We start from the raw sequence: 15,090 nt of genomic DNA, 5'->3' as shown, positions 1-15,090 counted from the left end.
CAAAGGGACCCAGGAGGCCCCACTGCACCAAGGATGACCCTCTAGTTTCTGGATCATGGGGACGTTTCAGGGAGGAGCACGAGGGCAGGGGGCACTGGAACAAGCGAAGTTGGGCTCAAGTGTTGGCCAACCAGTAGAGAAGTAAGCTAATGTAGCAACAGAGAGGGAAGCGGTGTGTACTGCTCGACTCTCAACCTTGGATAGATCTACTGTGATCTTACCAGGGCCTGACTAGTATCTGAGGAAGAAAGAATTGCTACATATTCTTAAATATATTCTTAAATTTCCTCTAACAGTCTGGGAGGCCTTCAATTGCAGACAAGGTTAAAATGGAAATATCCTCTGAAGAGATAACATCTATTCACACTAAGTAGCTAATGACTATAATCCTTTCTTGAAGGCTTTAGAAAGGGGTGGGAAGGGTTGGCAAGAAACAAAGGAAACATTAGCATAAGGGGAGGCCTGTGGGATGTCGGAGTGAAACCACTTTCTCTGCTTGATTTTGCGCCCAGCTAGCTCCCAAACCGCCACAAAGAATTAACTACAGCTGCTGTGATGTGGGTAGAACTATTCGGTCCTCAGGCCCCTCGTCCAATTTGTTAATCACATTTTAAACACGTTTTGAGTCTCTGCAAAGCAGAGGTGAAAGGTGGAGTGGCCTCATGGAAACAGAGTACTTCCTTCCTTGATCTGCCTTAACCTGCTCTTCCTGGCCTTTTCTACTTGCCCATGAAGAATTTAGGCAGTAAACCTTTTACAAGACCAGAACCTGATCTTCCAACTCAGAGTAACTGCCATAGACAGACTGGAGCACACAGTAAAATTTTGATTTTCCTGGTCCCTCCAGCCTTCTAGAAAGTCATCTGTAAAGAAGGTTCCCCAAACTGCCCTGGTAAGTTTCAGCCGGGGCTGCTGAGTAAAGGCAAGTTTGCCCCCTCTGGCCTCTTCCTTCTTCCCAGTTATTTCCTCACTTCGCTGGGGCGTGAGGGAATCTGTCGCCTTCTCCCACTTCCTCCCTCTCTTCTTAATTCTCCTGTCCTGTCAGGTGTGGCCCCTTGAGTGTCACAGATGTTGTCCTCAACTAAGACTCAACTAAGATGTGCCAGGAAGTAACAACATATATTTATTTGTTTATTTATTCATGAAGAATTTGTATCATTCCCATTTCCCAATCGGAACTTGAGATAGATAAAATTAGTTATTTCCCCAGTAGATTTCAAAAAGAACTGGCTAATTTTAATATATTGGGGCAGAAAAAGAGAAATGAGGTTAAGTAATAACCACCTCGGTATGCTTTACTTCCTTGCTTCAGGTGCTCCAAGTATCACAAATACTTACTTCTAAAAGATCTCTCAAATCCTTCCTTTCATCTCTTTTCTGAATCTTTGTGAAGGCTAATTACTACCTGCTTCCCACCACCAAAAGAGAAAGTTTAGGAATTTGGAATTAGCATGCAGACTGGGGGCAGAGAGGGTATTTGGAAGAGGCTAGTTTGGCCCATCCGCACCAATAGCCAGGCTTCAGAGAGAAGGCAGAAAGAAACAAGTGTACTTGAGGAGAGAGTGTGAGGTCTTGGAGAGAGCCAGTGGTTAGCCTTGACAGCCCCTGGGTCTAGCTCTTCCAGGGGCTGCCTATTACCTGTCCTCAAAGGCTGTGAAACACCAGTGTGCTTCCAGGAAATGCCTCTCTTCTGTCTAAATTAGCTTGAGTGCATTTCTGAGGCTTGCAACTGAAAGATCTCTTAATGAACACGTTGATCCAGTAGAGGAAATGGGATGGGAGCCAAACAGCAAGCCCCCATACAATGTTCGTGAGTGTAGCAGGAATAAATTTTCCATTACTTGGATGAAGTACGACAAGTGGTCCATAAGTAAATGTATTAGAAGTTTTAGAGGAACAAACAGCTTTGCTATTTAGAGAACTCATTTCACGTATGTTTGTTTTAGTGTTATCCGTTTTACGAAAATGTTCTCTGTGAAAGGGGAGGGGAGCATAATGTATGTATATGTGTATCCACGTATGTATATGACATCTTGCCCAAGATGCTATACAAGTGAGTCTTTGATTCATAAGGGCCTGGAAAACACAGATCTAAAATAGTTACTATAGGGCTTCCCTGGTGGCGCAGTGGTTGAGAGTCCGCCTGCCGATGTAGGGGACATGGGTTCGTGCCCTGGTCTGGGAGGACCCACATGCCGCGGAGCGGCTAGGCCCGTAAGCCATGGCCGCTGAGCCTGCGCGTCCGGAGCCTGTGCTCCGCAACGGGAGAGGCCACAACAGTGAGAGGCCCGTGTACCACAAAAAAAAAAAAAAAAAAAAGTTACTATAGTAACATTTTGCTTTACGTTTAAAAAAAATTATTTATTTTATTTATTTGTTATTTTTGGCTGTGTTGGGTCTTCTTTGCTGCATGTGGGCTTTCTCTAGTTGCGGGGAGCTGGGCTACTCTTCGTTGCAGTGCGCGGGCTACTCATTGCAGTGGCTTCTCTTGTTGCGGAGCACAGGCTCTAGGCGTGCAGGCTTCAGTAGTTGTGGCATACAAGCTCAGTAGTTGTGGCTTGTGGGCTATAGAGCGCAGGCTCAGTAGTTGTGGCGCACGAGCTTAGTTGCTCTGCAGCACGTGGGATCTTCCCCGACCAGGGCTCGAACCCGTGTCCCCTGCATTGGCAGGCGGATTCTTAACCACTGTGCCACCAGGGAAGCCCTTGCTTTACATTTTTAATGTAGGGAATCTTGACCAAGATTAACATTGTTAATGACACTGAAGGAGACATTATCACTTCCTGGAAAACAGTAATAGATCACTTTTGACTACATAAGATTTGAAATATTTATAATGATGAATAAATATCAACATATGAATCTCTTTGATCAAGCTGTGGCTTCATTTTAATCTTAAATGTCAACATGTTTTATTTTCTATTTGGTAATTTTTCCCCCCATAAAATTACTTGGTTGTTAAAGCCAAGGCACATTTAATTTGGGGTTTCTTAAGGAAATAATAATAAAGAGGAAAAAGATCCAATATTTGGAGAAACAACAGGTTTAGAGTAAGTAAACAGAACATTTATTTTCTTAGACTCCCATGTGATTATTTTGTGCTTCCCTGGTTTTCCTTTATCTTTGTTAATACTGTAATTAAAAACACATTTGGGTAAACAAAGTCCTCTTTCTTTCCAACTGGTCTGCTTTTTCTGCCCAAAGCATTCATTGTTGGCACAGTAAGATAACCACCACATCACAATTCATCAACCTGGACACCCTTGTGAGATTTGAAAAAATTAAGGAATTATAACGGGGGCAAATGTAAATGTTTAACTCCCACTCACACAGAGAAAAACACTGGGGATTCTAGTAATGATGGCAAACATCATTTGATAGGATTTTTCACTGAGGCTTCTTGCCAGGACAAAGCTGTATTTTTTCCAGCAAAGTAACTTCAGCATTAAAGTAGAAACTTTAAGCATTCATGATATTGTACACTGGTATTTAAAAGAGTATTGAAAAAGGCAGAATGTAAACTGTGCATATGTTATGATTATAGCTTTACAAAATTATATGTATGGTAAAGGACTTTGGTAAAGAAATATAAAAATAATAAACTTTTGTTTATTAGAATCATGGGGTTATAAGTAACTTCAGCATAAGAAAAATCCCTTTAACATTACTACAATTTGTTTGGACAGTGGTACCCATGTAAAAAGAGATAGATTTAGGCCAAAGTGTACTCACCATCAAGCTTTTTAACCACTGTCTGTGTCACTTAGAATGTTTATAAAATAGAGATAGGTACTCTCTAAGATCCAATAGTTTGAGAATTACTGTCTGGGTATAATATATTTCTGAGGAAGAACTGGAAATGAATGGTGGTTTATATCCAGACAATTAGGAGTGATACACATAAAATAAAAATGCATGTATAGCACAAGTAAATACTTAGTAGACACTGCTATGGAGAAGGTCAATTGTGCTGGCCATTCCACTACTGGAATGTAGTGAGTAGATGCTGCTCAAGATCCTACAGTGCGCAGGAGAGACACCTCCCCTCAACAAACAATGTCAGTAGGGCAGAGGCTCAGAAATCCTGTTGTTTCACGCTGGGAACCCTAATATCGTTTTGAAGAGGGAGTGTAATACGATATGGAAAAGACAGGTGCAAGTCAACAGACCCGGGATCTACCGTTCACTTTGCTGTATGACCTTGAGTTTCCCCACCTGAACCTCAGTTTTCCCATTCACAAATAAATGAAGGTATTGGATTATGATAGTCCTCCTGCCATGAATGTTCTACAATTATAATAAGTACATTCTGGGGCCACAGGACAGCCTTCTTTGAAAGGAATACCCTCAGTGCCATCTGACTGATCCTTATGAGGTCTTTTACTGGCTTCTGCTTGGCCACAGCTGACGGGAAGGGGAAGCTGCCACACCTAAGCTGGGCCAATTAGATGCTTTTTCTTGGGAATTAGAAGTTAAAAATGGCTGGTCCTGGCTGCGCATGTTAGCAAGGATGGGGCGATCATGTACAGTCAGAAGTCACAGAAAACTTGTACAGGGACAAAGGGAGCAGATGTGACGAAACAAGCAGCACCAAGAGACGAGGAACCTCAGAGAAGCAATGGGTATGAAATCAGTTCTTGGTGAAGATTGAAGTCCCTGATCCTAGTCTCTCAGGAGTGCCAATTGTACTTCATTCATTCATTCACCAAGTATCGGCTGAGAGCCTCCTGTATTCCAAGCACTATTCTGGATGCTGGGGTACATTCTTGAACAAAAGGCACAAAGTCCCTGACATCACAGATTTTCCTACTGGAGAAGACAAGACAATAAACAAATAAATATACCCCATAACATCATGGCATAAGAAGGGATAAGAAGAGCTATAAATCTGGGCAAGGGGACAGACAGTGATAGATGTTGTGGAAAGCTTCTTGGAGCAATCTGAGCAAAGATCTGAATGAAGTGAGCAAACCACCCAGACATGTTGGGGAAGAGCTGCCCAGGCAGAGGGAACAGCAACTGCAGAGAGACTTTGATGGGACTGTGCACGGCAACAGCAGCAGCTAGTTCATACTCCCTCCTCATTCCAAGTCCCGCCCTCCTCATTCCAAGTCCCGCCCTCCTCCTGAGAGACTTCACCACGTGGATGCTCCTCCCATCACTCTGTATCCCCCACTCCTAGACCTCTGGTTGAATGATACTTGCCTCCACTCCGCTTCACTTCGGCAGCTCACTACCCTGAGCCTTACTTGACCTCTGAAATCTTAAACTCTCATATGCCACTTTGACCTCAGTCTCCTGGCTGTTAGCCTTCTCATTCCCTTCCTCTCACTCTCCCCATTTTCCTTCCTGAAGACTCCTAGTTCCTTAACTGCTCCCTTTCCTTTTGGTTTCTCCTGCTGATCCTTTATTGATTTCCGTCCCTCTCTAAGCTAGATTCTTTCAAGCACAGGCAGTATGCGTAGTGCTTAGAGTGTGGCCTTTGGAGCCACACTGCCTGTGTTAAAATCCCAGCCCTACCATTAACGGGAATCTCCGTTTTCTGGGGACATAATAATAGTAACTTTCTCCATTGCCGTTTTAAGGACTAAATGAGCTAATGCACAGGCAGGGCTTAGGAAAGTAACATGCCATAGAGTAAGCATTTGATAAATATCATGATAATTTTGATGCTATTATCATAATCATTCCTCTGCTCTTCCTGCAACGATTTGAACCTCTATGACTTACACGCTCCTTCTTTGAAACTTCTCTGGAAATCTCAGTCTCTGGATCAATCTAATCATCTACTGTCTTTGCTTTTATTCTTCGGCAGTTGAGGTCTCCTGACAAAAAACTACTTGACCATGCAGGTTGATGCTGCTATAGACCTAGAGCTTCTGGACTCTGCTTGGTCTACCACCCAGCTTGAAAATCCCTTTACATGAGTCTGGTTGGTTATCTCATTCATTTCCCCATTAGCTATTCTAAACCTTCATCATTCTTTTCTCCCCAAGGTGCTGACCCTTTCACCCTTGCTTGAGAGTTCTTACATGATCTTCCTAATCACAGCTAAACATCTAATTATATTCTCACATCTTTCTCTTCAAACTCCTAGGGAGAGGTCTTCTAGTTTCTGTCTTAGACGAGTTATCTACCTATATTCTAGATAACTTGCCTTCTCATCCCTTTGGAAAGCCGTATCTACCAATTATCTCTTTTCTCTCTCATTTATTCCGGGCCCCAAACATGCTCAAATCTCTCCAGTCTTAACCAAACAAAATAACACCTCTCTGAATGCGGAATCCCCTTCTATCTGTTGTCCCATCTCCTTTCATCTACAGCGAAATGTCTTGACACTACCAAATGTCCTCTGGGGCAAAACTGACCTTGGTTGAGAACCACTGATTAGAAGATAGGGTGGTATAGGACTTCCCTGGCGGTGCAGTGGTTAAGAATCCGCCTGCCAATGCAGGGGACACGGGTTGGAGCCCTGATCCGGGAAGATCCCACATGCCTCGGAGCAACTAAGCCCATGAGCCACAACTACTGAGCCCACCCGCCTAGAGCCCATGCTCCGCAACAAGAGAAGCCACCGCGATGAGAAGCCCACGCACCGCAACGAAGAGTAGCCCCCGCTCGCCGCAACTAGAGAAAGCCTGTGCGCAGCAACGAAGACCCAACGCAGCCAAAAATAAATAAAATAAATAAACTTAAAAAAAAAGAAGATAGGACAGTATAAAACAGAGCACCGAGTATGTAACTAAATGTTGCAGAAGTTCTCAAAAGAGGAGCCCATGGTGGCCTCCAGTCCTTTTCATCCACTCCCTGCATTTTTCCTGCCAAACTGTCTTCCAAGACCCCTTGGCAGACAGACAACAAGCGCAGCTTGTCTGTACTTCTCGACACTTTCTTCCCTCACCCCTCAGCTCCCTGCAATCTGACTTCTGTCCCCCGGTTGCTTGAAACTTCTCTACGATGTCTTTCTTCCTAATTGCCAAATCCAGTGGACATTTCCTTTCCTGCCTTTCTTACTTGAATTCTCCACAGCACTTTTATGCTATTGATGGTGACTTTTGCCTTGAAACTCTTGCTTTGGCTTCCAAAGAGTTTTGGTTCTCCTCCCACTTCTCCTATAGCATCTTCATCGTCTCCTTTACTAGCGTCCTTTCCCTTTAAATCTTAGTATTCCTCAGGCAAAGTCCCCTCCTCAGTCCCCTTCTTAACACTACTCTTTCCCTAGTGGTGTCCTTTATTCCATGACTTTAACCATCACCACCATGTTGGTCACTCCTCAGTCCTGCTCTCCAGCAGAGACCCCAATCCCAGGTTCCAGGAGGTAGCCTGCAGTCTCCTGGGCACTTCCTTCTGCATTCCAGTGGCAACACACTTTCAGCAAGTCTATTCTTATCTTTCAGCAGTTCTTTCTTGTGTCTAATTGGATACAAAGTCCTTGAAGATGTCAATCCTTTCTATTCTTTCTTTCAATGATCTGAACATAGCGCAGCACCTAGCACTTAGTAACTGGTACTTGGGAACAGTCTTTGGAGTAAGGAATGGATGCACTTGTCCTTTTTTCCCTAGTATTGACAGTGGATTTGCCTACTCATGTTTAAAACATAACTCTTTATGTTATCCCCAAATTTCTATGCTTCAGGTCTTCTCAGTTAAAGATATCGCTATCTGCTCAACCACTCACCTTCATAACTCAGGATCATTATGCTCTTCCCTGTCTCTCACCTTCCATATCCGACCCATAACCAAGTTATGTTAGCTCTGCTTCAAGCCGCATCCTAAACTTCACTCTCTGTCACCATCTCTAGCACTACTACCTTGTCCAAGCCACCAATCTTCTGCTACAATCTTCTGTTTTTTTCTAAGTTTGCTACTGTCCCCCCTACACGTCATAAGGATCTCTCCAAAACATCCATCAGGTTATCTCACTCCCCTCCATAACATGCTCCATGACTTCGTTACACTTATAAAATTGTACCAAGGCACTGCACTGGCCTGTTCTAATCTCTCCCACCCCACCTCCAAATCCAAACCTGACTCCTATCCCCAGCTCCCTTATATGCTCCAGCAAGAGCCCTTTTTGCTGTTTCTCAAATCCACCAAGCTTATTACACTGGCTGCTCCCTCTGCCTGGAATGCTCTCCTCCCAGATTCTGACATGGCTGGCTCCTTCTCAACCTTTAAATCTCTGCTGAAATGTCTCTTCCTTAGAGAGCTACCCTATGCGGGGGGGGGGGGGAACCCTACAGTCATTCTCTAACCCCCATTCTGCTTTATTTTCCTCAGAGCACTATTACTGCCTAAATTTATATTTACTAATTTTTAAATTAACTTTCTGTACTGCTATAATATAAGCTTCATGAAGACAAGCATTTTTTTTTTCCCTCTCCTGTCCACTGTTGCATCGCCACTGTATAGAATAGTAACTGGACCACAGTAAACATTCAGCAAACATTTGTTGGGATGATGTGATCCCTATGTCCAAAGGCATATCTTTATTGATTGGTAAAGGTTATTGGGTCTGTGAGATAGTATTTCACTAAGAGAAGACAACTTTCTTAAATGGGAACTAGCACCGACCTCTAAAACCTGTACACCTATTAGCTACGACAAGGACTCCTTCCATGGCCAAACTTAAGTCATACAAATGCACTTGCTGTTTTTGACGCTGAGTTCAATCTCTCTTTCCTATTGCAAGTCTTGATCGCTATTGAAATAGTCTTGAATAAAGTCTCCCTTGTCATTTTTAACAAGTGTCTGGTGCAATTTCTCTTTAACACTAGAGACCAAATATTTACCTACTGGGCTTGAATAAATCCACCCAATGAATTTTCATTGTTCCCCACAGAACTTTCATATTTTTTTCTGCAGTGGGAAGAGTCAAAGAGAGGCATTTCTTGTCCCTGTGACTGAAGAATATGGTTTCTCTAGCATATAGGGGAAAAGTCAGGAAGAATAAAGGCTACATGATTTTTTTAATCACTTTTGTAGCAGCTATTACTTATTCATTTTGTCACATTTATTTTCAATTGTTCTTGTGGTGAGATTTTAATGAATAATACAAAAGCAATGCTCAATTCAAAATGACACCTTGAACCTCAGAAACAAAAACACGCTCATTATATAAAAACAATTTGTCGTTCCTCCCCCATCGCCTGCCACATAATCCACATAATTCACATGCAGTCCACTCCTGACTAAGCAGCTGACTTGAGATTATATGATCATACCTGCAACATCGAACTCAATTTCCAGTGTGACCTTGCTTGTGATTGAAGAGTCTCGGAGGAGCTGACTAGCTTCCTCAAAGGTGCTGTCTTCAGTTGGAATTCCATTAATGGCCAGCAATCTGTCTCCAATCTGTAGCACCCCACATCTGAATTTAGAACCACACATTATAGGTCATAATGGAGTAAATAATTATCCAGTTGAAGTTGCCAAGATCCTGGCAAATAGCATTTGGTCTTATTTATTTAATGTTGTGGGCATCCTATTAGGTCAACTGCAATATCCCACATTCCTTTTTTTTTTTTTTAATAAAAGTGTAGTTGATTTACAATATTGTGTTAGTTTCAGGTGTACAGCAAAGTGATTCGGTTATATGCAATGTCCTACTTTCTTGCATTTCATGGCTACAAATGTGAGCAAGGGAATCTTGATGTATCCCAGAAAAGTAATTAATAATTCAGCACCATGGTATTGTTATAATCTGATCTGAACCAATATATAGTAATGATGAATGTGCATTCCCCCATGGCAGAGAAATTATTATGAAGTTTGGACTTTAGAGATTTTTTTAATGGATTTTTTTTTCCTTTTTAATTAATTTAGCCTCTAGTCGCCAATGGACAAAAATCTGCTAAAGGCACTCATGCTCGCTATTCTTTCTCAAACCTGATCAAGAACATAAAATTTTTTTGTCAGAACAGAGTTCATCACGTCTTGCATTTCCTGCGTTGAGCACTGTTCCATAATTTATTAGCTAGTCAAAGATAGCCAGCGAGAAATGTAGGGCAGACAACGATGCCGTGAAAGAAAATGTCTCACCTCTCTGCCGGGCTGTCAGCTTCAATATAGGAAATCAGAGGTGGAGAGGAGAGGGTCTCTGTGGCAAACACACTGCCCTGCAGTTGAATCCCAAATCCTGTGACAGGATCTGCTGTGAGCACAACCTCTGTGGTTTCTGTGTGAACAACCTGCCCAGCCAAGCCCACCGTACTGGAGGCTAATGACACTAGAGGAACAAACACACACACAAGAAATGACTTTAGATTGGAACAGGCACCAGGAACGCCAACGTTTCTGAAACAGATCATGTCTCCGGAACAAAAGCTCATTGGCGATGGTGGGATGTGAGGTTTTGGTCTTTTAGCATAAAATGTTTCACCAGAGCTGAACAGGATAGATGAATCTCCCAATATCTGTCACATCTAAGTCACAGCATCAGTGTAGCCCCCTCCTCAGGCCCACCCCCTAAAAGCAGGGACAGTTGTGGGAGCTGTAGGAAGAGGATGGTCTTGGGGTCAGGGTACCTGGGGTCTAGTCCTGGCTCGATCACTAAGCAACCAGTCGGGTGACCTTGGGGTAAGTCATTTATCTCCTTCTTATCTAGGAAAATGGGGGTTGGGCTTAACTGGTCTAATGTGGTTTTTTTCTCCCCAGTTTAGCCATTTGTACCTAAGGTTCCAGCTTTTTACAAACAACTTGACCTTCAGTTTTGAAGAAACAACTCATCCAAGTCTGGCTCCTGGGCTGATGAGGATGTTCTGGTCATCAGCCTTAACGTGGCGTTGGGTTGCCACAGTGGAGTCCTTTAAACCCTACATTCCTCCTACCCGTAAATTTGGTCTCTTCAGCTCTTGTTCTTTCCCACTGGCTCGCCAGCCTGTTTTGTCCTCTCTTAGTTCATTCACTTCTCTGATATTCATCCAAGCCCCCAGGCACACAGCTGTCTAGTTCCCATTCCCGACCTAGGTCGTGAGGAAGCATCCTCCTGGAGTGCCTTCCTCTCAGCGCTGCTCACTGGCACCCGGGCCTCCTTTGCTCTCTGTGAGCAAGCTCTCTGCCTGTAGGGTCCTGCGCTTGACTGCCACTTCCTCCAACAAAGGTCTCTGGCCTCCTTCCTCCAACTGAAACCTGATGACACCATACACCTCAGGACCCTCTCCAACCAGAAGCTATTTTCCCTCATGCTCCCTGCCTGGGGCAAGGAGAGAGAAGGGTTTAGAATACTCCTTGCTCCCCGTATGCAGTGCTGTTAATCTCAAATCACTCCTATTTCAAGTTCCATATTCTGTATTTATTTCTGTTTTGTCTCATCTTCAAACCCATAGTTTTCTGGTTTTGCAAAGTCCCTCCATTTCCTCACTGACTTCAGGACTTGACTCTTAACCTACCTCCTCTAACCCTTCGTTGTCCTCGGCACCTTTGACATCATGGCCGTAATCTCCTAACATGCTGGCCTGACGGTTCTTCATCTCCCTCAATGCCAGTTACTAAGCAGTTCCATCCTCCTCCAGTTCTCTGCCAGCAGAGCCCTGTGCTGGACCCCATCTTCCTTCAAAGTGGATAGAGCTCCAGGATCTCAATATCTGAATCCTCCTTATTGATCACACGTCCTTCTGAGCCATCTTCCCGAGTCCCTACGATCTGACTTTCTCCTCTTTATGACGTCTAGTCCCACTTTCTCTCACTTGTCTCCCAGTCTAATGGCTTTCAAACAATATTTTTAGCAACGGATATTTCCCCCGCTTCATATGAAAGCACGTAAGACATGCCCTTGTATTCCAGATAAAAACACAGCCACTGCAGGTAGTGAGGCAGGAGCAGAACATTCCAGAAGCCTCTGCCTCCCTCACGTGAGAATCTGGTTTGCAAGCCATCATCTTTCCTCGCTGCCTTTTCTAACGTCATTTTCCTCCACACTCCACCTGGACCTCCGGTGACCATTTCAGTGATGCTTCTGCTAGCATTCTTACACCTCATGTGATTTTGTCTACTCTCATACACCATACTCTTTGGTAATAGCCAGTCACTGCACTGCTGTTACTGAGTTGCTGAAGGGTGCTACAGAAAGTCATGACGAATTCACATTATTCTCTATGGGGCCCTGGAATCTTTTGTGGTGTAATATTTTGTCACCTTATTTGATTCCTCATGGGATTTTTCACAAACATTTCTACTCTTTTAAGGGTCAAACTTCCTTTCCTACAAGACTGAAAAGATCCAGCCATTTGACAAGAATTCCTTAAACAACATGCTTCTCAACCTCAGCTTCTCAGTATCATCGTTTGCTCTCCCCCTCCACCCCCATTTCAGGAGTATGTACAAGGCTAATTCCTCCTTTCATTATTTTTGATACTATCCCTCCCTTTCCACTCCCTCTGTGATTTTGTGCCATAAAAACTTCTCTCAACATTTTTCCTAACTTTCCTACTCACTCCCCTAGCTTTCTGACCTTTCTCTATAGATTTGTACTGATTCCCAAACTGCTTAAAATTGACTTCTCCTTTCACCCTTTACCGTAACTGCTCTCACGAGGATGACTTCCTGATTGTCAAAATCAATGGCCTCGTCCTCTCTAACCACTTTGCAGCAACTGGCCTTGGGCACTATCCCTTTCTTCCTGAAGCTCCTCTCTTACTTCTGATGAAGCTTTGTTCTTACTTTCTTGCTTTCCCAGCCCTTACCACTTCCTTTGCCTTCTGCACTCCAAACACAGAGCTGACCACGGTTCTGTCCTAAGTGTTTTCTACTCTCATTCTTTCCCCCATTCACTTCCAGCGCACCTGTAATATGACCTCTCATGTATCTTCTCGCGTCTCCCTCTCTTGACTCTCTCAAGCTCCAGTGATGAATTTCCTTGATGTCCCATCCACAAGGATGTCTCATTGACTCCTCAAACTCAACATCTTCAAATTGAGTTAATCATCTTCTCTTTCTCGTTGCCACCACTATTTCTATGAATGGGACCATCATGTTGATAGTCCTCTAGGCTTGAAATCTCAAAGTAACCTTTGACTCACAACAACTCATGGCCATAAATCCAATCAGTTGCTAAGTTCTCCCAGGATGATGACTAAAATATACCTTGTATAAATCCTCTTTTCCCTTCTTATCACCAATGCCTTAATTCAGGCTCTCATTACTTTTACTGCATTCCATTCATTATTCCAATTATTCTGATATACCTGTTTCTGGGTCCCCTCATGTCCAGTGCTTTCCGCATACTATTGCCAGATGAACTTTGTTTAAGATGAGGGCCCAACTTCTCTACTCCCCTAGCGTAGAGCCTCATCACTGCTAGTAGAGATGACTACATAGGCTTCCAACAAGTGTCCCTGCCCCTTATCTTTTGCTAACAGCTCCAAATTGCTCCCAAGGGGCTTTTCTACTACGCAAAGGTCACCCCCCAGTTTAGAATCTTTTAATGGCTCCCGATTTCCTAGAGAACAAAATCTTTAATTCTAGCAGACTATGAAGGATCCTTCATAAGTCCATTTTCTCCTGCCCATCCAGTCTCATGTTCCCTTATGCTCTGTTCCTGAGTCTTTCCTACAAGACTGAAAAGATCCAGCCATTTGACAAGAATTCCTTAAACAACATTCTTCTCAACCTCAGCTTCTCAGTATTATCATTTGCTCTCCCCCTCCACCCCCATTTCACCTGCTGCAACTAAGGAGCCCATGTGCTGCAACCAAGGAGCCCACCTGCTGCAACTAAGATCCAGTGCAACCAAATAAATAAATATCAAAAAAAACAAGGGAAGGGCTAAAGTGGCAGAGGGCACAGCACATACAGAGGTCCAGAGGCATGAGAGCAGGCCTGGAGAACATGACTCAGGAGCAACTAAGCCCGTGTGCCACAACTACTGAGACTGAGCTCTAAAGCCTGCAAGCCACAACTACTGAGCCCACGTGCCACAACTACTGAAGCCTGTGTGCCTAGAGCCCGTGCTCCACAACAAAGAGAAGCCATCGCAATGAGAAGCCCACACACCGCAACGAAGAGTAGCCCCTGCTCACTGCAACTAGAGAAAGCCTGTGTGTAGCAACAAAGACCCAACACAGCCAAAAAAAAAAAAAAAAAAAAACCCAAAACCCAAAAAACTTTAAGATGTGTAAACATCCACCTGAGATAGCCAAACAGATAATCATTTATTTGTAGTCACTAATATCCTTAATCAAGACAGCAGTCTTACCTCACACAAACAAATGTTTGGCTATTAAAGCAGAAGTATGAACATGAATGCATCTGTTTTAATTGCTCTTCCCTGCTGAGGGCTGTTAGCCTGTTTTCTCTCAGTAAGCAGTGTTGCACAAGAAGCCATTTTATGTAAAAAATCTCATATAAAAATATCCACCACAAATCCTGAGGCATTAAACGGAAGACTCAACCTATGTATTATATCAAAGTGGAACCATGTGAAAAATGCCTAAGTTTGAAAGCAGTGTTAACATTTCAGATTTAGGCATCATAATAGCAAACACTTAAACTATTCAAAATAGCTAACAATCTCAATAGTGCTTACTATTTAATAAGTATTGTTCTAGCATATATATATTATATATATATAGTATATTTATAATTATAGTTCTTATTTCATTGGGTAATTGTGAAGATTATGTGAGAATATATCATTGTTCACATATATATATGAACATATCATATATATATATGAATATATAGTCTAGAATGTATTTCTTGTCCTGTATGTTCCTTTCAGTGATGAGAATATATACATATATATAATACACACACACACACATATACACATTTTCATATAATCTTCACAAATACCCAATAAGGTAAATACTATAATTAGCCCCACTTTGTAGCTAAGAAGGCCAAGGTACAGAGAGCTTAGAAAACCTGCTCAAGGTCCTAGAGCTAGAAATTAATGACACTGGGATGAGAACCCACACAACCTGGTTCCAGAGGCTATGCTCATAACCAGTTCACTAAGTTGCCTTTAACTCATTTCTTCCATGAGTAAATAATTTACTCTCTCGAGTCAGCTAAGAAACATATGAGGCTCTAGAAGCTCCTTGTTCTCAGTCTTCCTTCTATTTACCTATACTGAAGATGACAAATCTT

The 15,090-nt window shown here is 43.0% G+C and overlaps 1 protein-coding gene across 3 annotated transcripts in view; it reads right to left on the bottom strand.

Annotated features, from left to right (window-relative positions):
• GRIP1 (glutamate receptor interacting protein 1) overlaps window positions 1-15,090 on the bottom strand; it is a 461,975-nt gene that overhangs the window by 77,913 nt on the left and 368,972 nt on the right. For all 3 annotated transcript variants that reach the window (XM_060112175.1, XM_060112176.1, XM_060112177.1), the window contains 2 exons: window positions 10,042-10,228; window positions 9,225-9,370 (listed from right to left, as the gene is read on the bottom strand). In XM_060112175.1, the coding sequence (XP_059968158.1) occupies window positions 9,225-9,370; window positions 10,042-10,228 (333 nt within the window). The remainder of the gene's footprint in view (window positions 1-9,224; window positions 9,371-10,041; window positions 10,229-15,090) is intronic.

Source organism: Mesoplodon densirostris, chromosome 11 (genome assembly GCF_025265405.1).
Source record: "Mesoplodon densirostris isolate mMesDen1 chromosome 11, mMesDen1 primary haplotype, whole genome shotgun sequence".
In the NCBI taxonomy this organism is placed as follows: domain Eukaryota; kingdom Metazoa; phylum Chordata; class Mammalia; order Artiodactyla; family Ziphiidae; genus Mesoplodon; species Mesoplodon densirostris.
Note: the sequence above shows the minus strand (reverse complement) of the source record. Positions and strands in the feature narration are given on the sequence as shown.